This window comes from Anser anser, assembly GCF_964211835.1.
Source record: "Anser anser genome assembly, chromosome: 7".
Classification (NCBI taxonomy): domain Eukaryota; kingdom Metazoa; phylum Chordata; class Aves; order Anseriformes; family Anatidae; genus Anser; species Anser anser.
This window is the reverse complement of record NC_139727.1, coordinates 35,758,142-35,784,038: the sequence shown is the minus strand read 5'-3', so window position 1 is coordinate 35,784,038 and position 25,897 is coordinate 35,758,142. Positions and strand designations below refer to the sequence as shown.

At 42.3% G+C, this 25,897-nt stretch overlaps 1 protein-coding gene and 1 long non-coding RNA gene across 3 annotated transcripts in view; one reads left to right on the top strand and one right to left on the bottom strand.

Moving 5' to 3' along the window:
* Nucleotides 1-9,514, bottom strand: part of INPP5F (inositol polyphosphate-5-phosphatase F) — a 39,218-nt gene extending 29,704 nt beyond the window's left edge. The window contains exon 1 of the mRNA XM_083843473.1: nucleotides 9,191-9,514. Coding sequence (XP_083699599.1) covers nucleotides 9,191-9,287 — 97 coding nt within the window. The 5' untranslated portion in view covers nucleotides 9,288-9,514. The remainder of the gene's footprint in view (nucleotides 1-9,190) is intronic.
* Nucleotides 8,511-25,897, top strand: part of LOC310902258 — a 26,700-nt gene continuing 9,313 nt past the window's right edge. Inside the window, exons 1-4 of one of the 2 annotated variants that reach the window (XR_014586591.1) lie at nucleotides 8,511-8,798; nucleotides 11,765-11,829; nucleotides 14,209-14,379; nucleotides 21,469-21,528. This is a non-coding gene — a long non-coding RNA (uncharacterized lncRNA). The remainder of the gene's footprint in view (nucleotides 8,799-11,764; nucleotides 11,830-14,208; nucleotides 14,380-21,468; nucleotides 21,529-25,897) is intronic. The other variant, XR_014586590.1, reaches the window with a different exon arrangement.

Genomic DNA, 25,897 nt, shown 5'->3' with positions numbered 1-25,897 from the left:
GTACTTGACCCCTCAAAAGTAAACTTCCAGAAAAAAACAATGTTAATGGAGTTGAAGTTTTTTCCCCTTTAAGTTCTGACTGCTTCAGATCAAAGACAACCACAAGGCTTCATTACTAGCACTATTGTACCCTTATGACTTTTCAAAGGGAACTAACTCTGCTTTCAAGTTCCAGTTCATCTTTGAATAGTGTTCTGAAATATTAGCCAGGATTAAAAGATTACAAGTTAACTGGGAAGACTTAAGAGTATAAAGTATTTCCTACAAGACAAAGGACTCCAAGTGCTACTTTGGCAAGCAAACTTAGGCTAATTAAGTTCTTTCTAGCACAGACTCCTAAATTCACGTTTAATCTACTATAATTACAGAAAGATGGAGGAATATTAATACACTTAGTCTTACAACTACTAGCATCTAATGGTCATGAAGTATTATCCTTATTTACTTGCTTATTTTCCAGCCCAATCTTTAAAACAGGTGGCTAGCCGAAGGGATAATTTGTTTAATTATCTTTAACTTCTCATTTAGACAGTTTGCTTAGTCTGCATGGGAGACCTGAGAGCCCTCGACCACTCAGAATTGAAGTGCTCCTCTTAACAGAGAAGTCTGATCACCATTAATCCCCATTCCCCCCATCTTTAGAAACCCACAGCTACTCTAAACACCGAGGATTTCAAAAAGAAAATCCCCACTAGTCTTCTCCTTGCTACTCCACCCTAGAGCCCTGTTAAAGTAGCCTGTTCATCCTCCAGCCCCTAAGGATTGGAAGCACGCTTGCCAAACAGCAACTCAGTGGAAGTTTTTTTTTAAAGAGTGTGTGTGCTCCTACAGTTGAGCCGGCACGCTACAGAGCATGCATCCATCCGGCTTGTGTCTAAGTGAAGCAGTAATTCAGTTCCCTTGGACGCTTTCCTTAAGTATCCCAACATTGGACCGGATGAACAGGAACAATTTGAGTTCAATTCAGGTCGGACAGCGACAAGATTTAAAGCAGTGGGAATGCGGGCATGTAACACAGGTCTAATCTCATCACGGCAAAACTTTTTGAAACGAGTAAGCAGGATGCAAGCCCTGAGAAAGTGCCTCACAAACGAGTCCTTACTATTTGTTTTGATAAATACACTTCTTTGTATTCTGCTGCAGTTGTAAAGTCCCCTGAGTCACCAGGCACTGCTCAGGAAACCATAAAAGCATATGGAAGAGATTCAGTTGTCTAGAGAGTACCCAATATTACAAGTAATTGCACAAGGAACTCCTGTACTACACGTGATAAACTGCTATTAGCAGTTGTTCTGAGGCCAGTTCTAAGGCATACAGTGATGGCAGATCCAATTAAACCAAAAAAAAAAAACTCTAATTGCTAATTATAAAGTATTAGAAACCACCTCAGGAGGCTGTTCTGGTTGCCCCTGCTCCCCACATATGGATTACTTAACAAAATAACCACAGCACACTCCATTAGCATGCCTTAACAAGCGATCCAGCAGTCTTCTTTTACACACGCAGCCCCACCAACTCGTTAGGAGCAAGCTGAACGTCACACTCACTGAATGCAACTCCCAGTCTCCTTCCACCAACGAAAAACAAAATAAAGCTTTCCCTAAACCACTCATGGACACCAACTTTGAGAAGGACTGCCATCAGCCCCATCCCCTGCCCAAAGGACAGTTTTGTTATACTGAAACATCTCAGACCTACAGTGAAGTTAGTTTTTCTGCTCTAGCCTAAAATCCTCAGTCCTGTTGTTGCACTCACTCAATATCGTGTTGCCTGTTCTTTTGAGGTTATCCATTACTCTGATGTGCCTCTTAGATTTAGCATCCTTGGAGGAGCTCAACTCCTCATTTGGGACTGCAGTTGTAAAGAAAGCATCACCTCGACTTGTTCTGCACCTGTAGGGCCCCTTGCTCCCTTAAAAAGGCCGAGGAGGAAACAGCTTGGAAAAAGCAGGCTATGCTTCAGTGACTAAGAAACCTTTCCCGTAAGAATTACTTCTAGCCAAAGATTTCCGCCCTATTCAATCCTCTTTCCTTGTTTTTCTCAGTCAGCATATTTTGCTCAGAAAGCACATCTCTGCTTTAGGCTATAAGCATTCTGGAAAATCTTGTAGCTGACTGAAAAGCTTCTTCAAATTAAGAAAGCATGACATTAAGAACGCATGGTTACTGTTAGCAGTAACCGTGACTAAGTAACTCTAACAGTATGCATGCTCTTTAACATTTATTCAAACGTTTCTTTTTGTATACATACTTTGGATGAGTTACTAGAAACGTCTAAAAACTAAGAACATGCTTGTCCTCTATCACCCATCATATTTAAAGTGTTCACCGGTGAACAGCATAGACTGGAAAGCTGCCTCAAAATTTAACTTAAACTAATTTGGTGCCTCTTTCTATATAAGTTGTATTCTCAATAGTTTGATATTTCAACAGAGAACAAGTACGATCATTTTAGAATTACAGAGGACAACTGCAGGAGATACTACAGAACAAACTGGATTTGCATACTCTGAATTCATGTATTTGTATTCCTGAATTCATGTATTCCTTAATTCATGGATTTGAACAGAAAGGATTTCATGCCACGCTAGGTAGCTTTTTGTTGTTTAAATAACTGCTGGGAACAGACTGTAGAATCAAAAGACAACAAGCAATATATCACTTGAACATTACTAAAACATTTCAGCACTGAGAAAAGCTAAACATCGGTCATTTCTGGCAACGTCGCTGCTGTTCTAAACAAACGTGGCAAAAACAAACCCAAGTTCCCAATTAGCAATAGACCAACCACACTTGTCATTCACACTTCGCAACTGCCCCCGGGCAGTGTCATGCACTTCTAAATTTGGCTCCGAGTTCTGTTTTGTTCTTTAAACCACGGCACTGTCACATTTCAAGCCATGTATTTACCTCAGCATGTTCATGTGATCTTGCCAACCGTTCCTAGCATGTTATCAGAGACCAAGACTTGGAGCACACGAAGCTTCAAGCTTAAAGCCCTTTCAAGTTGCTTGTTTTCAGTTTTCCACAGACAACACAAACACTGTTTCAGGGCTTCTAGTCAAGTAAGATTTCTTCCTTAGAATGAAGACCAAAGTTTTCAGGTGAAATTCTATTAATGGTAATTCAGTTTTTCAGAAAATAATTCCTAGTTTAATTTTTGGGAGGTAGAGGTGTCTGGACCAAGCATATGCAATGCATCATTGAGTACTAATATGCGTTTACCAAAGCAGAGCTTTCGTGAAATAAGTTTGTGCTATTTCTAAATTTCTCCTCCAGAAATCTGTTCAAAGGTTTCTCGTCTCTTCTTGATATTTGCTCCTATTACTCGGTTTCCTGTGAAGACGTAAGTGCAGTGACTTTGGCAACTAAAAGATAAGAATATAGTTAGAATAGAATCATCTGCTAAAACTGAAGACCGTCAGCTGGAAACGTGAGTCCCACCTACAAGAATTGAAGCACTACACAAGAAGTTTACACAGAGGGAGAAGAAAAACCTGCATGTATCCATCCTCACCCCCTCCTAAGTGGGCTCTTTGTTTTCATATTCCATCTTGCCATGTGTTATTTCCTGGCTAAGATTTTCCAAGTGATACTTACAAGAGTAAGCAGTATGGCTAAATCATGACTGAAAATAAGCTTGTGAAAGCTCTCTAAATTGGGAAAAACAAGTTAAATCATCCCTGATCAAATTAGATTAGTGTAGCAGAATGCTGGGTTTTCAAGAAATAGAGATTGTTAATTGCAAGTGGGAATTTCTGTTGGATTAACCATATGCATTTTTGTAACAAATATAGAACGTTCAATGAACACTAGCAATTTTCAGAAGCAGAAGTGTATAGCAAATGTAACACGAGAAGCAGATTTTGAGCTACCAAATTCGTGTTCTTTCAAAACCTTTGAGTATATTAAAAAGTTGTGTTCTTTATTATATCAAGCATGAATCATGAAACCTCTAGACACTGACAGAAGCTTTTATTGCTTTTATCTGTTGTCTCGAATCTTTGACGCACTTGAGGGAAAAATTATAGCCTGACAAACTCCGGGCCTTAAGTCTCAGCACAGAGCCTTAACAATGAGTTTCAACAGCATTCAATATTTAAGCTACATTTCAGAGCTGCTTGATATGACTCTGCAGAGTTTACCTCTAAAAGAAAGCTTTAAGCCACCATCCAACACGTCTCACAGTTGGAGAGAACTGTTTAGAGGAAGTTATGACCAAGTCCCTTGACATTTCAGGACTCCAGCTGCAGCTGGCATGCAACAGGCTGGAACAGAAGCGAAGGAATGTTTTCTTGCTGGCAGCCTCACCCCTATTGCCAGGAAATGCCCAGCTGCCCACCAAATCGCTTCCTCTGGTCACCAAAGCCTTCAGGTAAGCGCCTTTAAAAGTCTCTCAAAAGCTACAGCATCACCAGTTTCTCATAATGATAATTTCATCATAAAACATTTGTTTTTCCAACAGAAAAAGGAAAGTATTTTCATACTGCCCACTTACAGTGCCAGAAAAAGCTCCCTATCTTAGTCAAGGACAGAGTAGCTACTGCCTGAGTCAAACCAGAGATCACCCCTACACACAGGTGCAGCGTAGCCGTGCCAGCTTTCAGTAGCTGAACTTCAGCGACCTGAGGTCTCTCCTGCACGCTTAATGGTATCAATTAAATAACAAAAACAACAAAATCACATTCCAAAACAAAGAATTTGCTTTGAAAAGAGCCTAAGTGGCACATGAAAGAAATACTTGCCTTTCCCTACAGTTCAGACACTTGTTTGTTTGTTTTTTTAAAGCTTGCCACAAAGTTTTCATGTTCACTTGCAGATACAGCTGAAACACCCTCCTCACCTCTCGGTGAAAGAGCCTGTAACAAGAACATCGATATTCACAGATGGAAAAGCCACAAGCTCTTCGGTATAGGTGCAGACCCCTCCTAAACGAAGGGCTGTTTCCTGTCAATATTGCTGTTGCAGCGAAGTCTGCGATTTCCTCCTTCTCACTAGTTAGTACGAACCTCTGAGAGGTCAAAGATGTGGGACCTCTGCTACCAAAATACAAGCCCCAAATCCACCTGAACTGCAGATTTGATTAAATTCAGCCACGCACACTCCAAAAGTAGTTATCTTTTCCTTTACAAAGGAAACAGTCAACTCACAAGAAACAGCATATTAAGCTTAAATGGGTTTTCATTTATTGAAAACCAAAAGTCATTTCAGAGCAGGCAGGAGCTCCAGGACACTTTACCCATCTGACTTAGGACCAGTTTGGCAATTCCAGACCTCTTCATATGTGAAAGAGCCAGGACGAGAAGGGGGAAGACAGGAACAGCCTCGTTATATTCAGCTTCTCTTCTGCCACTAAGATTCAACAGGAAACTAAACCAGAAATGCCTCACCTCAACATTTATTTCTAACTAGGTCAGCATGTGGCATACTATCAACCCAGTTAAGTCCCAGGGTTTGTTTGACTACGATCCATTTAGAAAAAGAAAAAAAAGTGGGTGAAATTACAAAGTAGATCTTATTTAATTAAAGTAGAAAAAAAAATCTCCGGTAAATACATTTGAAGATCTCACCTCACAGACAAAAAGTACAAAACTCTTTAACTTGTGTATTTGAGTAGATAAAGGACATGCACCAGCCCACAGCTCTCCTCCAGTCCCTGCTCGCTTCTGTAGGAAGGAACAAGCAGCAACAGGGAACTAACTGCTCACTGGTTTTGAGCACCCTTTTTTGCTGTGTTGCATTTAACACAGATCAGTTTGACATCTGGTTTGTCACATGTATCACAAGTGTGTTGTGCTGACAGCTAAGGACGGGGACCAAACAGCATGAGCAGGCACCGGTGAGAAACAGCTCCGTAACCGCTACGGCTGAAACTAAGGTGTCAGAAAGAAACAGCTTGAGGTCCCATAGGAAGTAGCTTGTAAAACAGAGAGAACTTCTCTAAAACTGCAAGTCTCTGGCATGGAATAGTTTCCAGAATAGACAGGCCATTTCTAAGGCACACTACCTCAGGAAGTCAGTTTTGTGGGACAAACTTAATTCAGCAGCGAGATTTAACACATGGACCACCCAGGGAGATGCTCGGGACCCTTCTGTGGCCTTAAAGCTGCTGATAAATCCCCTGGGATCAGGGCAGCACTCCTCACACAAAGCAGATGTGGGCTTCTATCCTCAAGGCCTTCACCTGAGCACTTACAGGCATTGGACTTCAAACAAATGAATTTTCTTCACGATTTTTGACTGGAGGAGAAGAATATCAGGGACTCCGACAAGTAACTTTTCCATGACTCTGTAATGCCATTGAGGAGTAGGGCACGCACACAGAGCTGCAACGTTAGGTGGCATTATAACTTGTGACTCAGTTCAGATTTCATGCTATCAGATGAAGACACCTAACCTGACATCTCTTCCTCAATGCTCTGAAAAATACTGTTTGGTAACGAGCCTCTCATTAGAGAAAAAGATGTGTATATATATGTAAGCTTTTTTTTTTTTTTTAATATGTATTATATCTAGAGAGAGGTATCGCTTCGGTTGCTGAACCAGCCGTTCACAACCATTTCCAACAGCTGAAAACCAACACGGTAACACTAATTCCCTAACGCATTTAATAATACATGAATGCTCGTTTGCCCCTAGTTAAGCTCCGGAGGTGAGACATCTTATCACCGCCTCCCTCTTACAAGCAGGTCATGGAATCTGAGCGTGCAGTGCCCAAAAGCTGGGTCCGAAGAATACCTGTCTGAGCAGTGCTCAGAAACTTGTGGTGGTTGTTTCTCCTGTGGGGGTGGGAAGAAGGCTGGGCAGGGTGGAGAGGACAGCACCGCTGCCCTGCTTTCTGAAACAACAGCTCCCTCCCGGTCTCGTTTAGTCCGGCACCGCTGCGCAAGGTATTGATTGTCAAGGCCGACACAGCGAGAAGTGAAGTTTTCACTCAGCAGGAGAGTCTGTCCTTTTTCTAGTGACAGAAGAATTCAGCGCCTTAACTACTTTTGTTCTTTTATATATACACACGCAGATATAAATTACACCCGTGACAGCAATAAAACCATGCTGTAATCTACACACAACTGCTGGCCTAGAGCAGCCGAGCAGAGCATAAACAGGGTAAGCTATGCGTGAACAAACTCCAGATCAAGATCTGACGCGAGGTGCTTACAGCAGGGTTAAACAACATTTTTCTACCACACTGAAAAAGGTACGCTGCGAACATCAAAACCCCTAACAATCTGTGATGCCAAAAGGATTCAGATTGCCTGCAGGTGACTCAACTACCACTTGCACTTCACAGAAAAAACACCAACAGAGAGAGACATCACGTAAACACAGGCATGACCTTGGCCAGCCTCAGACTTGTTTACAGCAAATATTTACAAGTTCACTGTTTTGTTTTGTTGGTGGTGTTTTTTTTAATTCAAATTCTTGCCACAATTCACAGAAGTCACAAATACAGTTTTCAAGATTAGCACGTTTCTGAACGTGCCCTTATGGTTGAGGGAGGAGAGCGTTATAAAGCTCAGCTGCAGCTCCTTAGACTTAGGCCTGTCGTATACAGCAATACTTCGCAAGGTTTGCCAGTACTGCCCGTTTCAACCCACAGATGTGTAATGATTTACTCTGTCCCCAAAATTCTGCTCAGAATTAAGTCAAGGCTTCCGAAAACTGGTAGAGACATAGTTAGATCATAGCCTTTTGAGAGACTATTCAACATGTCAACAGATACAAGTTATGACTTTGTTTTTTTTAATTCAGCAGTGACTCATCACACAGCAATCTATTTACTCACTTCCGCTCAGTGGCCTTGATTATAATTGTCCGATGTAATAAAACTGTCCAGTTTGGAGATATCCAACTTTGCCTTAACATACAGAAGAGTTATTGACCCAAGAAAGTCAGTTTGTGATCAAAGCGTTCCCTTCTGAGGCTTACTTTCAGCCTACCCGGTAAGGCATTCCATTTCACCCTACTAGAACCCGTTTTCAATAAGACCATCCGGAGCCAGAGAGTTGGAAAAACAAAACTAAAAATCCTGTGAAATAAGAAAGAGTGACTAGCAAGAACGTCAAGCAGACTAGGAGACTTAACTATCAGGTTACTTTTCATTAATCGGCGGGTCACGCACAACAGGCATCGCATTTATTCGGAAGCGCAGAGTCCCACTACAGACAAAGCCCTGCCGAAGAGCGCGCAGACTGACTGCTGAACCCTGGCAAAGCCTCCACGAAGCCGATGGGCTCCAGGAAATCACAGCACCAGCTGCATGAAAACAAGCGACCGATGCTTTTAAACCAAGCTTTCACACAGCAGCCTCCAGAACCAGTCCGCGAGTTTGTGCTTTTGTTACTCTGGGTAGAATAAGAGCTTTTATGCCTATTATAATACAGCAAATCTAAGACTGAGTGTGTGTGAAAACACGCATTTCCTTGACCAGCAGCATTGCTCGCTAGCTGAACATGAGGTATTTTGTGAGGTGATTTATCCGCTTAGCGCTGCCAGACCTCCAACCTGAAACAAGGAGCGAGACGTCATGTTACATCAGACGGACTGCAATATTACCTAAGAGACGCAAACGAACAGCACTGAAAAGACAAAAGCACCGTGACTGAAGCGTGAGGACACGACACGGGACGGACCGGTGTGAAAAACAGGTCTGTCGATAAACATCGGAGAGCCGCTGCTAACCCGGAGCTCACCCCAGCCTTTTAAGGCTCACGGAGCGGGCTGTACTCACCCAGCGCTGGTCCTATACCTGTTTATGGGGCTTTTTCTGCCTAACACAAACCCCACTTTTGGAAAGCTGTAAGTAACAGCTGCGTAACATACCATACGCGAGATACCCAGCTGTTTAGGATACATTCCCCTGGAACCCTTCAGCTGCGCTCCTCAGGGACACGAGGACCCCCTCAGGGACACGGGGACCCCCCTCTCCCCTCAGAGACCCCCTTCAGAGACCCAGGGACCCCCCTTCCCTCAGGACTCCCCCTCGGAGACCCAGAGACCCCCCTCAGGGACCCGGGGGACCCCCCTCTCCCCTCAGGACCCCCCTCAGAAACCCAGGGCCCCCCTCTTCTCTCAGGACCCCCCTCAGGACCCCAGGACCCCCCCCCCTCAGTGCCCCCTTCCCCTCAGGACCCCCCCCCCCGCCCGCCCGCCATTTCGAGCCGCCCCCCGCCGCTGCCATTTTCCCTCACCGGCCCTCAGCTGCAGGCCGCCGTCCCTGCGGCTGCACCAGAGCGCCCGCTCGCCGCTCTGCAGGATGTAGTGGTCCTGGGCTTGGAACAGCTCCATCCCGCCGCCGCCCTCCCGGCTCCCTGCCTGCCTCCTGCCTGCGGGCGCGCAGCGGCGGAGGGGCGGGGGAGGCGCGCTCCCGACGCGAGCGCGGGCACGGCCGCGGGGACGCGCACGGCCGCGCGCGCGCGCTGCCCACCCCCCTCCCCGCAGCTCCCTCCAGCCCTCGGGGTCCCGGCGCCGCCCGGGCTCGGGGCGCTCCCTGGGTTCCGGCCTCCGCGCCGCACGTGACCCCGCCCGCCGGCCCCGCCCCCGAGCCCTTAAAGGAGCAGCGCGGGGACGTCCCCGCCCCACAGCCCCCGCAGCGCCTCGGCCCCTCAGCGCCGCAGCCTCCCTGCCTCAGGGGTTCCCCTCCTTCCCTTCTTCCCTCCCAGGAGCCGGGGACCCCAGTACAAAGAGGTCTCCACAAAAAACACCCCACCACGCACCCAGCCAGTGGGGCACGGCTGGGCTCGTTGGCTTCGCTGTGTCCCGAAAACTAAATTTTGTCCTGAAAGTTAAATTTCGTCCTGAAAATTAAGTCGTGTCCCATGTAAGCAGTTGTATGTAGCCCTGGAAAAGAGATTTGCTCATCTTCTATTTGTCACTGTCCACCCTTCTTAATGATTGATTTTCTTAAATGTTGCTAGGACGGTTATTCACTTTCCAAGGCTTTATATAATTCTGTGTACAGTTTAAGATTCTTCTTTTAAATATCACATCAGACCTCTGATCTGCGTTGTTGTCGTTCCCAAGTACACGTGACTAACACAGGAACCCTAGGAGGGGAACTGGACTCTACTTGCTTTGGTAATAGATGCTAGCACCTGCTCATGTTTTCCCCAGGGCAGGTATGCAAAGGACACAGGGCGGGTATGCAAAGGACACCCACCCTTCCTTCCCTTTCTTGGCTTCAGATCCTGACTGAAAATGCTGAGCTTGGTGACTGCCCCGCAGCTTCCAGCGCAGTGCTGGCCTGCCGCATTCCTGTGTGTGGCATCCGTGTCAGGGGCAGAGTCGTGCCAGTCTGTCAGGCCACGCCAGCGGGTACTAGGCAAGAGACGAGTCTAAACAGCTTCTCAGCATTTTCATAAAGAGATCTCTTTTGAAATGTTTTCTTCTTGATGTTCCCATTTTAATATCTTTATTGATGACTTGGATGAGGGAATTGAGTGCCCCCTCAGGAAGTTTGCATACAACAGCAAGCTGGAAGGAAGTGTTGATGTGCCAGAGGGTAGGAAGGCCCTGCAGAGGGACCTGGTCAGGTTGGATCGATGGGCTGAGGCCAAGGGGATGAGGTTCAACATGGCTAAGTGACAGGTCCTGCACTTCAGTCACAACAACCCCGTGCAGCGCTACAGGCTTGGGGCAGAGTGGCTGGAAAGCTGTGCAGAGGAAAAGGACCTGGGGGTGTTGGTCAGAGCTCACCTGGACATGAGCCGGCAGTGTGCCCAGGTGGCCAAGAAGGCCAACGGCATCCTGGTTGTGTCAGGAATGGTGCAGCCAGCAGGAGCAGGGAGGTGATCGTCCCCCTGTGCTCTGCTCTGGTGAGGCCGCGCCTCGAGCGCTGTGTTCAGCTTTGGGCCCCTCACTAAAAGGACATGGAGGCCCTGGAGCGTGTCCAGAGCAGGGCCACAAAGCTGGAGAAGGGTCTGGAGCACAAGTCCTGTGAGGAGCGGCTGAGGGAACTGGGGGTGTTTGGTCTGGAGAAGAGGAGGCTCAGGGGAGACCTCATTGCTCTCTACAGCTACCTGAAAAGAAGGTGTGGGGAGCTGGGGGTCGGCCTCTTCCCACAGGTAACTAGCGATAGGACTAGAGGGAACGGCCTCAAGTTGCACCAGGGGAGGTTCAGGTTGGAAATGAGGAGACATTTCTTCTCAGAAAGAGCAGTCAGGCGTTGGGACGGGTTGCCCAGGGAGGTGGTGGCGTCACCGTCCCTGGGGGTGTTCAAGGAAAGGTTGGACGTGGTGCCTGGGGACACGGCTCAGTGGGTGATATTGGTAATAGGGGGATGGTTGGACCAGATGATCTTGGAGGGCTTTTACAACCTTAATGACTCTGTGATTCTATGATAAGCACAATGTCGTCTACTGTCAAAGGCCTATCAAACGTACAGAGAAAGGCAGTGAAGGGGTGGATTTTTGCATAGGTCTGATATTAAAAGACATCCTTAGAGGGAGTATGTTTAAAACTGCATTTAAGTAAACACAAGCAATCAAAGCTTTCTCTCAGTGTTGCTGTACATGCCCATATCCAAGGGGACTGATGGTCTGGCTTTCACATTCACTACGGTGCACTACTTTCCTGTTGTTTCATTAGACTCTAAAAGTACACAGCAAAAGAAGCTACGCTATCCTTTGTATAAAAAGTAATATTTTGTGTTCACATCTTATTTGCTCTACTGTAATTTTTGCGAAGGATTATTGTTCAGATTAATTGGTGTTTCGCAGTGTTTAGAAGATGTAGATTTTTTTTATTTTTATTTTTTTTTATTTCAGTGTTACACCAATATGAATCCTTGAAGAGGGATTTTTTTTACTGCAAAAAGGAATCTGAAAGCAAGGTAATAAAATCATTTGGTTCTTTGGGTGAAAAAAAATAGTAAAAGTGCTTATATGTTTAAAGAGTTAATTGTGTGTCTAATAACGTCATTAAAGATTATTCACATACAGTTTTCTAAACTCTTGCTGGTACATAGCTATCAAACACACCAGGAAAATGACAAATACAAGATGCCGAAGACAGCATTTTTGTAGGACTTTGTGAGTTTGAAATTTCAGAGGCATTTTAAGTATGGAACATGAGCTTTTACAATTAACTAAGTACTAAATTGTCAATTCCAGTTCAACATTTGCTTAACAGTTATTGTATACTTAAATCCATCCTTGCTAAGCAATCTACTGAATCACTTTGTAATAAATAGACCTTAAGCAGAGACTTAAAGCTCTTCAGTGTATTTTGTTTTGCTTTCATCCTCCATCCCATCAATTTTCTTCACTGATACCTCGTAAGTCAGAGGGAATTCTGTTGATGCACTGATTCTTTGGACTGTCCTTTGCTGTCTGCAGTGTCGGTATCTAGCATGAGGAGAAATTGTTTCAGAACTAATTTAGTAACATTGCAATCAAATCAAAATGAATGTCATGAAGATGAAGGTTTTTCCTGAAGCTTTCTGAAACCATCTTGACGTTCCAACAGAAATACAAAAAATAGATCTATGTTTTATGTCACGCAAGGAAGACAGGCAGGAGGGATCAAGCTCATTAGCTTGTTTGGTTCATCATTGTAGACAGTGGAAAGTTGCTGGAAGGAAGAGATGGGCCTTTTCTAAGCTCCAAAAAAGGATCTAATGCCAAGTGTTTGGTATTATTTAAGTCCTTTGCATATACATTTATAAATAAGCCAGCACTGAAAAAAGTTACACCAACAAGGATGTTCTAGTAATTCCTACAATACCTTTAAAAGTATTTTATGGAAAGCTACAGAGTAATCCTGTAGGCAAAGAATGTATATCCAGAAGAACAATGTAGGTGGTATTCTGTGAAGAAAAATTTATTTTTCCATTTAGATGTGAGTATTTTTCTTCTGTAGTTCATGCTGGCACTATTACAGCTGTTTGCTTCGGTTTTTTGTTTGTTTTCCCTATAAAACAACTTCAGCAATAGTTGTCCTAGGTCCTGTCTAGCTTGAGTGGCAAATGACTTAAATAATATTAGTCAAATTGACCTCTGCTTCACACAGCATCCACAGACCTTGGTTCTACAAACATATATGAAACTTCCACTCATCTTTCGTTGACCTTAGGAAAATGAAGCCAAGATGCAGAATTATTAGTGTAACACATGGGAAGCAGATAATTTTGGCAGTGGATGTAACAACATGCAGTCCTTTTACAAGTGACAGATGTGATCTCTAGTCTGTCATGACTAGCCTTTTTCCCAATGCAGCTCTGGTAGCTTGTTTAACAGACATAATTTTCCTCCATATTGCAGTATTGATATTAGTTAATGCTATATTCATGAGAATAAATTTTAAAATGGGCATATTGACTGCTTTTCATAGACAACTTTCTATAGAAGATTCTTTACTGTCTGGGAAGAAAAACGGCCCTGCATAAACAAAAATAAAAATAAGTTTTCACTCTCTGGGACTGTTTACAAATTTTGAAACAAAAAAGTCATATTCATGACGGGAGCTTTCTGAGGAAATGCGTACATAAGGCTTTGGTCTCTGCAATTGCAGGGCTACTGAAAACATTTGACTTCTGATAAATTTTGCTGCCTAATAAATGGTCCAAATGAGACTGCATGTTCAGCTGTACCAGACAGCATTAGTGACCTGAAATTTAGTTTTGACCTTTCCACAATGCATTAAAGCTCATAAAGCCTCTGCCCTGCAAGTTAAAATAGGAGAAGCAGAGATGAGAAAGGGTGTCGGGCTCTTAGATTAAAAATGCCTTTGTATAAATTAAATGTGAAAGATACTCACTTAAGAATTATTCTTAGGGACAACAGAGAAGATCTGTATTCAAAAGAGATGAGGGCTTTATGTTTCAGTGGGATTCTTCCTTTGCCCCCAAAGCCATTTCCTCTGTTCTTTCCCATGCATTTCCCTTTCTCTCCTCTGCTCACCTTATTTAACAAATACTCTAATTTCTTGATGGTGAAATGCTTTATACAGTGTTTATCATTACAAAAACAACCTACAGCTGCTGAATATTTCTGTAAAAAAGATAATTTTTTAGTTTCCCTTTATTTGCTCCTGCTGAATTTTTCTCTGTCTTATTTTCTTGGTCATTCTTTCATTTTTCCAAATTCTTCCTCTCTTTTCTCCTTTTCCTGTTCTTCTCTCCTGTTATCTCTCTCTGTTGCCTGTAGTATCTGCATTCATGGACTAACTCCTGCCTTACTTTTTTCCCATTCTTTCTTGTCTCGCTGAATAGGGGTACACTCGGCGTGTGAGGCCAGAAGAGTTGTGAGCAGGTTTGGGACAGAAGAAAAGTATTTCTGATGCCTGAACAGTATTGGCAGCCAGAACAAGCAGAAGGTTTTTAGATGGTTACCAAATCTTTTCTGCTGTTAACGTCAAGTGAATGGGAGTTTCAAAAGGAAAGGTACATCTCTTTATTTTCTGTACCTATTCTGGCATCAGCCTTAACACAGTAGCTACTGAAACTTGCATCTCAAGGATATCGTTAGGAACATGGGCTTCAGGTACCTTCTTTTCAGTCTGCTATGCATCTCTATCCTGAGGCACTTTTTAAAGTCCTGGGAGAAGGCTGGTGAAAAAAGTCAGCTCTTCTGGCTTTCTGCAGGCAGTCTTTAACCTGACCGATGATTGCCAGGCTCTGACATTTTATACTGCTTGAATGATGCAAGCAGGCAGGGTTTAGGAAACATTACTGGTTCTGTATAACATTTCTTTAAAAAGAAATACTTCCTTCAAATAGGAAAAATTAGGATAAGGATTGGGAAAAAATGTGTTAAGTACAGCAAAATCTGAACTGAATCAGAGCACAGAAAGAAAGAATGTCATAAACCTCAGGCATGAGTTTTTAGTTGCTGATTAGAATTGAAATGTACGTCAAGGAGATAAATAGATAAAAACAATTAGGAAGGGGAGGAAGGCAAGCAGACACAGAAAGACTCTTAGCAACAGACGGATGCAGGCAGCTCTCCTAGCAGAACACCATCGTGCTGTTTCCTTACTTGTAAATGAGAAACATTTATAGCGCAATAAAACGAAGCCTAGCCCAAGAAGAGAAAGTACTGTAAAACTGCGAGTTGAATAAATAGACTGCACTGGGACAGAGTTTGTGTCTCTAAGTGAAAGTTCCTGCTCTGCAAAGAAAGCTGTGTCTTTCACATTTAGCTGAGGAAAGGGTGAGGAGCAGCCTTCACTTTAAGCCTTCACTTTAAGAGGAAAGGGTGAGGAGCAGCAAGACCCTGAGGTTTTTCAGATGCTCTGCTCAGTAGAAACCTTCTGCTGGAGAGAAGTCACTCTGTGACCCTGCAAAGAAGCTGGCAATTGACAACTAAAAGAGATTCTCGAGTTTTGCTCTCCTCCTTTCTCACTTCCCTGCCTGGTACACAATCAGGGCAGAGCAGGTGCTTCTGTTAATGAGTCCCAGGCAGCAGTAGCCGCAGTATTGCCAGCGCTCCCTGCTTCACAGAGAAATGTGTGATGCCTTAAGGAAAAAAGAAATTTGAGAATGGTTTGTGGCCCGGATTTACTCAGACAGGTGATGAGGCAGATATCTGAGAAATGAACTCTCAGCAGGTAGAAGATTCTCTTTTAGCTGTCAATTGTACACACCTGCCTACCTGAAATATTTGTCATCGTCTTCTAGGCAGTGCAAGTAGACACCTTATTCAGTGCCACCATTCCTTCATTTCCTTTTTTTTTTTAGTTTTTAAATGACAGGAAGAAAGATGTCCTGCCCCCTGCTGTGGACTCCACCCTGTCAGTTAGAGTTGAACTGGACTTGGTATATGTCACAGCACAATACACAGCTACACCAACTGGTGTTCAACTCCCTCGCATCGAACAGCATTGTTTCAGAACTCTGCTCTGAAAAGACTGATTTCTCTCTGACACAACATTTCTGCACTAGCGTATAAATCGAACATGTCTGTCTGTTATGCTACAAAACACGTGACTGAAGGACATTCAGAAATGAGAAATCTCCTTCTTGCACCTTCACATTCAAGACCCAGGCAAGCACTTGATTTTGGAGGGTGCCGAACATCCAGTCTGCAAAAGCATTTACTGTATGCTTGACTTTATATGTAGAAATTAAATTATATTTAATGAGACATTACTACCTTTTAACATGAGCACAGGATTCAGAACTTCCCTGGTTTAAGACTGGGAACTAAATACCTTGATGGGATTTGCTCCCATCTCTTTTCTCCATTTCTGTGCAGTCTGCACGATCATGTGCTGGACATTTTTCACTGCCGTTTGCAGCAGCATCTCCGTTCTGTGTGCATTTTCCAGGCAGTTCAGTGTTGTAGTGCAGTGCGTAGGGTTGCCATTAAAATAATTCAGAGCTCCTTGCAGGAATTCAAGGACGGACTTTGCTTTGCCCTTGTTCACCCTTTGATCAGGTTTTTTTTTTCCCCTTGGGTAGTTTTCTGTTTACATTCAATGCGGTTTCCTTAGATTCGCAGCTGGACAGTGTTTTCATAAGCTCGTGAGCCTCAGCTAGTGAGAAAAAAAAAAAAGGAGAAGGAACTTTGCATTTTTGCAATTCATTGACAATAGCTAACAGGAAGGAAATGCACAGGCATTAGTCATGCACTCTCACTCTCAGTATTACCTGATTGCCCACAGCTTGATTTCAAATTTAAATGTTGATTAATGGGAAGTGATCTGATTTAGTGACAGTCCGTACCTGCAAGTACAATTGACTGGGTAGTTTGGATAAATACACAGCTCTTCCTGAGATTAATGCCATCAGTTTCAGAAACAACTGTGTAAGAGAACGTGAGGATTTTTATTTATGAATGCCTGTGATTAAGAAATGGTGGAATATTTTTGTTTGTTTGGAGAGACTTTCATGCTCTGGTAGCTTCCAGATGAGCATCAGAAAAATCGTCTTCGGCAGTCAGTATGCCTATAACATATTTGAAGCAATCCTGTTTACCAGTATTATATTGTCATATTCAGCTCGTGCCTCCTTTGCTATCAGAGATACCAGCTCACAGGTGCAGTTGGTGGAAGTTTTGTGGTACGGATATTTACTGCTTCGCTTTGGACTGCCAAGTTGAGCCATCACTTATTTAGCTATCCGACAAGGAGTGGAAGTAATTTTTGCTACCCTATGATTTATTTAAGGCATATTCAGTCTAGTAGTTTACAGAACTGTCAAGTGCTGTGATGAAGATGATAAAAAAGCAGTCCTTCAGTGACATCAGCCAGGTCCCTCAGCGCTTCAGGATGCATCCCAACAGTTCCCACAGACTTGCATGTCAGCTTATTTAAGTAGTCCCTATGTCAGTCCTCTTCCTACCTACCTTTGGTCAGCTTCTTGATGCCAAAGTAGCTATAGAAGCCTTTCTTCATCATACCCCTTGCCAGTTTTTAATCTAGCTGTGCTTTGTCCTTCTATTTCCATCCTAGTGTGCCCAGGCGATGCATCTGTATTCCTCCTTGGTAGTCCATATGCACTTAGGTTTTCCATATGCTCCTTTTTTGCATGTGAGCGTTCCCTGTTCGGTCCAGCTGGCCTCCTGTTCTGCCTGCTGGTTTTCTTGCAGGTTGGTTATTTGCAGACAAGACAGACTGGTTTGCCTCTTTCTGCAACTCAGATGGCTTGAATGTGTTCCCACTCATAGAAAAATACGAATAATAAATCCACGATGATTTACTATCTTCAATCACGTCTGTGGATGAGGGCTTCTACAATATTCCAATCAAATTCCTTAATTTACCTAATCCTTAATCAGATATTTACTAACCTGATATGGCAGCTCCCCAGCTGTGGGACATGGGCAATGAGCTGTGATGCAGGAAGGGCTCGCGTGACTTCCCAACTGAAATATTTTTGAAATGCCTTCTATGGACTTTTTAGATGGGTTGTATTAGGCATTAAATGGATGCTCTGAAAGCCTGCTCTGGAAAGGAACCTCCTCAGAACAGAAGTAACACAGTAGGCTCTTCTGACTGGCAATAAAGCAGATAAAAAGAGATTTGCGACAGCCAACAGTCGGCACCAGAACACTTCAGAGATACCTGTAAAAGTCTTTTTAATATTAAATATTCTGAAAAATGCTTATATTTTGTTTTACAACAGAAAAATACAAAACCACTGGCATGAATGTTACCTTTTGGCAACAAATTGAAAACTTTCTCAAAACCAAGGAAAGCAGCTCACCATAAGAATTTTTGCCTGAATTTATTTTTAACTTTTTTTTCCACTGGAATAACTTTTTCATATGGCAGCTGTAGTTGTTATCTCTAGAGGCAGAGGGACTCTGGCATTTCCTCCTTTCCCATGGAAACATCTTATTTGCCAATGGGAACATTTCCATTGACTCCATTGAGCACGTAGGAAAACAATACGATTTTCTATTCAAAACAATGTGCACGTGGTTAACATCTGCAACATGCCATGTGCCCTATGGGTAGTGTATTGACTTCCCCGTGTTGCATTTTCTGTTAAGATCAAATCAATGAGACCATTTGCAAAAGTAAATGGGAATGCTTTGACTGCCTACAATTACGTTGTTTTATTTTATTCTACAATTACAGATTTCACTTGTCTACCAGGCAAGCGCAATCACACATGGAAAGATTGTTTTTTGTGTCGTTGGTCCACCTTCATAAGTTAAAATACTATTTATAGTATATCAAGATTACGTGTAATTCTTAGTTTCTCCGAGGTAAATGACCGCCGATCTTCACCAGCCTTGTAATAAAATCCGCAGCTAGTTTACAGCAGATTCCACTTGTTTTTCCCAATCTGATCACGCAGGCATAGTGTTTTTCTGGTAGTTTTGCAAGTGTACAGCGTAGACTATTTCAGACACAGAAAACCCTTCACTAAATAGATTATATTTTTTACTGCGCAGGCCCAGTTTAGTCTTTTCATTTATTAAGGGCTGCTTGAGCATTAATCCCATTTTTCAGAAAGCATCAAAGAAATCCACACAACAGACTTGTTTTCCCCATGTGGGGGCTTTTGCACATTTGTCGTACAAGAAACTTTCCTTTCTAGACCTACACAAACCTGCCTTTTGATAAAAGAAACGTTCAGTGTAGGTGTTGTAAAATAGGCTTTCTCACAACCAGGCATTTATATTAGGGTGAGGTGAGGTCAGAATTTAGGCTCGTATGGAAATGTTTCAAAGACAATACTGTCTTGCTCGTGCTTCTATTTGTGAAACAGTATTAAACTCGGTGTCTTGGAAAATAAATTTTTGCTGACACAATAAAGTTTTGCTCACACTGTGTCAGCAAAATAAATGTAATAAAACATAGGACGGAAACCTGTTAGCACCTCATTGAAGAGATATTCAGTAAGTAAGATTTTAAAACAGTCTGACAGCAAATTAAAAGGCTTATTACCCTTTAGAAGAGTTTACCTCCTTTTTTACTCTTAAACTTAGGTTGCTTTTTAAGAGCAAAATAGTTCACATTAAGAAACAAAACAAAACAAAACAAAAACCAAGACTTTTCCTTTTAGAAAGGATAAAAAGTAGGCTTTTAGGATCTCTGGAACATAATGTCTTTCAGAGAAAAAGAAGTTCATTTTTCATCTGATACCATTTAGCCAATTTGAATCAATTTCTTAAGTGGTTTCTTGGAAGTTGCTGTTCCAGAGGAACGTTTCAGGGTAATATTTGACATCCTGTGACATTCGCCAGTACTGCTCAAGCCAGCCTAAATAACCATTTCCTCCTTCCCAGCTGTATGTTTCTATTCCTGTACTGTGCCTGCACTGTACAGCCACAAGCATTTGTGCAGCGTATGGCGAACTGAATTCGGGGAACTAAAGCAGCTGCTGAACAACCTCCTAAAATGCTGTTTATGAAGCTGGGCTCCACATAGCAGTAACCAGAGTCATAGTGAACGTAGCTGGCCCTTACTGAAGAGCAGCAGTTTAATTTTTTAGAGTCAGGATTTCCCTCAATGTCGTTCATTTGGCACTTCATTTGGCGCTTCGTTATGAGTTGCAAAGCAATGCCAAGTCAGATCGTGTCTGGTTTAGGAATACGCTGGTGCCCACCATGCCTCCCTGTATCTAAACCAGATTTGCCAGCACCGTTATGCTGGCTGAAGAGGTGATTGTTTTTAACATCACTATTGTAGTTACTCTAGCAGACACAGAAAGCCACAGCGAAACCCTGAGCGTGCCTCATTGCCACATGCACCCACTGTTTGTTCTCCAACAGATCCCATGTTTACAGAACCTCAGTGTCCGCGTCGAGCTGCATTTACACTGCAGAGAACAGCAGTGTGTGAGAAAGGATTTGGGATGTATCAAGTGCTGAGGGTGACTCTGAGCCCTTTTCCCCTGAGAGCAGAATCTCTCCAGCTGCTAGGAGATGATTTAGGTCAAAAAACATTGTCAGCTTTTCCTTCATCTGTGGTTTGTGCATAAAAAGGGATGTATAAAATTTGCAGTGCTCAAGCACTTGATGCACAGTAAAGTACCATGCCAGTAATTACAATTCTTGTGACTCTCAACGGGCTAAACCAGAAGATTAAAAGAACATTATTTTCCTGAGAGATTAAATGTTCTGTGCTTAAATAACTAGCATAGATGATCATTGCTATTTACAGGCTAAAAGTGTTTATTGCTGGCTTTGCACTTCTCGTGCAATGATATGTAGGTCATTGTAAAACCTAGCGAACGAAGATAGACATGAGACTGAAAAAGAGGGCTGAAAATTGGAAAATACGAATCCTTGTTCTGTTTGTCTACCCCTGGATAAATTACTTGTCTTCCTTTTACAAACACGACTGAAGATAATATTTCTCTACTGTGCAGAGATGTTATAGCCTAAGTACACCGATACGTGCAAAATGGTTGTAACTGAAGTTATGGAAGAGATTACAATCATAATAATTTGCAGATAAATGAAAGCTCTGTGTTCTATGGAGATAATAAGAGAGAAAAAAATATGTAAGATGGTACCTCAGAGAAATCTGGGAAGTTCTGTATTGTTAGAGTCATTCGTGAAGGGAAATACCAGTAAGAAGCCAAGGTGAAATCAGAGCCTCACATAATGCCTGGTAACTACTAACATGCTTTTCATTTTGTTTGACATGTTAATTATGCTACAACATATATATGTATTTGTGCAATATATACACTACATATCTATGACAGCTTTATACCCTAATTCTGTGCGTGATACATCAGAGCTGTAGCGCTGTGACTGATAACGTAGCTACACAGATGACTCAGCTTTACCAAAAGATGTTTCTGAGAAAAAACCAAAGTCATTCCTGAAAATTTTTAGATGTCCTACAAGCTATATATACTTATATATATATATTATATTCAGTATATATATATGTACTTATATATACTGAATTATCTCTTTGGGGGGAAAACAAGACAAAAAGAATTGCAAGGCACCCTTTTATTTATGAAGGCACCATAGGCCTGCCATAGACACTGCAGGAAGAAACAGATTGATCTCTGAGCAGTTACTGAAGGGAAAATGACAAGTGTGTGTTGTCATTGCAGGAGTCTACATTACGTCATGGACCTGGTAGGATCAGGTGAAGATGTGATGGCCTTGGAGTGGTAAGTACTGATCTTTGAAAACTAACAGAGGATGAGTGAGACTCCACAAGGCAGGAAAAGTCTTTGGGCTTCTAATTTACCAAATGTTTTCCAACTTTGGAAAAATCAGTGCAAGTTTATAACTCTCTATATAATGCAGAATCTGCACCACCATCCGAGGGCTTAAAAAAGGGAATGAAGGAAGTCTTGGAGAATTTTAGATCAGTCAGCCTTGTTTCTTACATGACAAAAATAGAAAAAATAAATCAAAAAAAAATTCAAAGTATCTACTTTCAGGTACCTGCAAGACAATAAAGAACAGTTAACATAATAAATTTAAGATCAAATCAATACCCTTTCCTCTTATGACAGTCTAGCAGTCCTGGGCAGATTGTGTAAGTCTTGACTTAATATGACCTTTGATCCTGCCTCTTGTGATTTTCCCATCATTATATAAGGAAATATGATCCAGTTTAGGATTTTTCCTGTAGAGTGGTTGCTATTGGTTAACTGTCACCCAATGCTATGGAGGACAGGCAGGCTCTTTTAGGGGTCCTTGGCAGAATGAGGACTGGCCACAGGGTTGTGGTTATATTTAGAGACTTATTATTACATTAAAAATAATAATAATCAGTATAGCCTATTATCTGCAATTTATAGCATGAAGCATAGCTTACAGTTGCACAGAATTTTTGGAATTCTCAGTTCCAGATCATGGATTTTGCCATCCAGCAGCAACTCCAGTCCAAGTCCAACTTAGGGCTTGCTGCTGCCCGATTTTATAAATGGTGTTCCCTGTGCTTCCCTGTTCCATCATGGACATCACCACATCCTGGTGACCCAGCACCTGGGTCTTGATAATGCTAACGGCCTTAGCACCCTATTAGTGGGTGTCCCCACAAGCTGTCACCAGAGAGGAGGAGAGAGAAGCGGGGAATGCGTTACGTGATCAGACCACTTCCTCAGTATGGATGGTTTCCTTATTGTTGCTCATGCTACCTGTATTACCAGGGGTCAGGAGCAGTGGGGACCAGTCACATTAACTCACAACTTTGGTACTCGTCTGTGTCTTTATTGATGGCTCAAATAATGGAATAAGCAGTGTATTTAGTAAATCATCAAGCTAGGAGGGCCTGAAAGCCCACCAAGTATCAGGATTCCATTATGAGATTACTGTGCCAAGTTGAAGAAATGGTTCCAAATGAATGAAATGGCAGGCAAGTGGAAAATTTTGAAAAGGAATGATCATGTGTATAAACACAAACTGAGGAACAGCTGGTTAATCAGGAGTTCTGGGGTAATCCTAGATCACAAATGGATCAACCAACCAGCAGGAAAAAAGAAAAAAAAATCCAGTTATGCTAAGATGAATACACAGGAGCATTATACATAAGACCTGTGCAATAATCCTTTTGCTCCACTGCTAGCAAGGCCGCAATGGGGGTGCTATATTATTCGATGCCATCATTTCAAGAATTGTATGAATCCATTGAAAATAGGTCAAAGGATATTCTGAATTTTAGGAGATACGTTTTACGATTTGAAGAATTACAGTTCTTTAGGGATGTATGGGAAAGAGGAAAGCCTTGAAATATACAAAAAAAATGGAAAGAGGAGAAGAATAGCTGTTTTCTATGACCACTGCCACTGAATCATAGGTTGGTGGAGGTTGAAAGGCTCCGGTGGTCCAACCCTCTGCTCAGAGCATGAGAAGCTAGAGCAGGTTGCCCAGAAACATGTCTGCTGGGCTTTTGAGTATTTCCAAAGATGGACACTCAACAGCCTCTCTGGGCAAGCTGTGCCAGGGTTTGACCACCCTCATAATGAAAAAGCTTTCTCTTATCCTCATGTGGAGTTTCCTGTATTTCGGTTTGTGCCCGTTGCCTCCTGTCCTGTCACTGGGTACCACTGTGAAGACTCTGGCCCCACCTTCTTTTCTGCCTCCCATCAGACACTTAAACACATTGATAAAGTCTCCGCCAAGCCATTTTTTTTTTTGAGGCTAAACAATCCCAACTCTTAGCCCAGATAATACAAAAAGTAGTGATTGCAGGAAGGATGAGTTAGATTAGGCAGAAAGTGAGAGCTTGGATAAATAAGCACAGGAATAGACTGCTCACTAATATGAGCCATGCAATATTCACCACTAGCGGGTTTTAGGTACAGGTTGAGCAAGATGGGAATGAGGTAATGTGATCGCTTCCTTTTCACAATTTCGTATGATTTGTTGCAACCATATATATATATATATATAATCTTAATCTCTTTACCCATCTACACATTTTCTTAACCTTCTTCATGTCCATCCCATTCTGTCTGTCTTCTCTTGTGCGTATATCTATAAAGTACTAGCAGTGGCTCCTGTCAAAGTATACCACCACCACCGAACTGCAAATGGTTAGTCAACGGGAAATTGCAACGTTCATGCTACCTTACCCTCCTCGCCTGCTGCTCTTCTCCCAGCTGGCTTCTGAGTTTTCAAAATGATGGTTTTAGTGTCATGTCCTCACCTCAGGTCTGGTGAGGTTATTTAATTTAAACCTGCCTCATTGTCTATAATGTGCAAACTGAACTTCAGCATCCAGATTCTGTTTAGCAGTGGTATAACTGGCAAATTTCAGGACAATGAGTGCCTCTTTCCCAAGAGTTTTATTTCTTTCTGGGCTGGCTACTCATGCTGTCTTTCTAGGCATCTGTAGTCCATGCATCCTTTAAAACCTTTTCCAAAGTTTACCAAAAAAAAAAAAAAAAAGCTATGTAAAGAAAAAAATCACATACAGAATGGGAAAAAAAAGACAAAAAGTTGGCATTCCATGTTTTCCTGCTCAGCCACACTTAGTCCTTTACAGAACCAATAGCTCTGAATGTGCGGAGGAACAAAAAAAAAAAAAAAAGAAAAAGAGGAAGAGAAAATAAATGTGACCAAGTCCCCAAGTAACTGTTCAACAAAAATGGTTTCAAATGAGGTTTCTGAGCCCAGCTAATGCATTATGCATGCAATTGTTCTGTTTGGTTGATTTGATTTGCCTCAAGCCCTAATGTTAACTGTTGTGAAAAAGATAAATACAGACTCTGTATTTAAAATTTGCTAACAATCTTAAAATAGATGCTACTACCCTGCTTTTAATCAAACATAGCATCCACAGGCAAATGCAATTTAACACTAGCAACACTAAATGTGGTCACAGATTTGATTCTCACTTGGAATATATCATTTTATGTAGCTATGTATCCTTCAGTTTCGTTTAATTTATTTGGATTCTGCTTATGGAAGATAAAATAGAAAATGATGCCCTGTCACAGCAGTATTATAATGCCTGTAGTAACAGGATTCAGAAAGGACTGGGAATCAACACCACTGGCTTACCACTCAACACCTACCGATACTGCAGATAATTTACTCCAACGCTTGTAAACCAGAATAATAGGTACATTTGTTATCCCTGGGGAATATCTTGGAGTATTTTTGACTGGAAAGCACGTTGGAATCATATAATTAAAATACTAGCTAAATACAAATTAGAACATACGAAGTTGCCTCCTGAGAGGAAAATTCAGTGAAAAATAATCACCAGTCATTGCGATAATGGGATGAATTTGTGTAGACAGTACTCCATTATACACAGTCCGTATTTTTGCTCTGTGCTTGAATGTCCTTTGCTTACAGCCCAACTTATTTAAGAGAAGGCTGTATCACCTATTGTATCCAAAGGTTGGAGCAACCCGCAGAGTCAGATGATTTCTGACTTCTTGGCAGTTTTTGTTGCTGATATATATCACTGTGATTGTATGCTTTAAAATAGGATGTGCAAGCACTCCATTTCAGGGAAAAAAGTGGCTTATATGAATCCTGGCCTGGCCTGGCCTTGAGCTATAGCAACCTTGGAAAAAAGAAAGGCTTATTGAATAATTTATTGTGATTTTAATGTCTTGCTCTTTTAAAATAAGTTCTTTGGAAATCAAAATGTGGATATAGCAGTTGGGGTTGGAAAGGACCCCTGAAGGTCATGTAGTCCAGCCTCCCACTTGAAGCTGCGCTTTGTTAAAAAGCAGAGCTGAAAGTTTGCATTCTGCTAGTCTGCAGAAGCCTCACAGGACAGCTCCCCCTTGCCTCGTCAGGAAAAATTGCTCTGATACAGAGTGCTGGAACTACTTAACACCTGCTTATATTTCGTAGTTTGAAGGATTGAAAGGTTTCAGTGATGTCTTGCTGATGTATGCTTGTACCAACACCACCTGTACTGAGCTGAAAATGATGCTTACATGCCATAACAAAGACTGACATAAAGATTACCTGCTCTGGCATGGAAATGCAGACCCCAGTGCCAACCCCTGTTTCTTGTGCTGCTCTCAGGAAGGGATTTTTGCATGCCATAAAACTGCTAAGGTG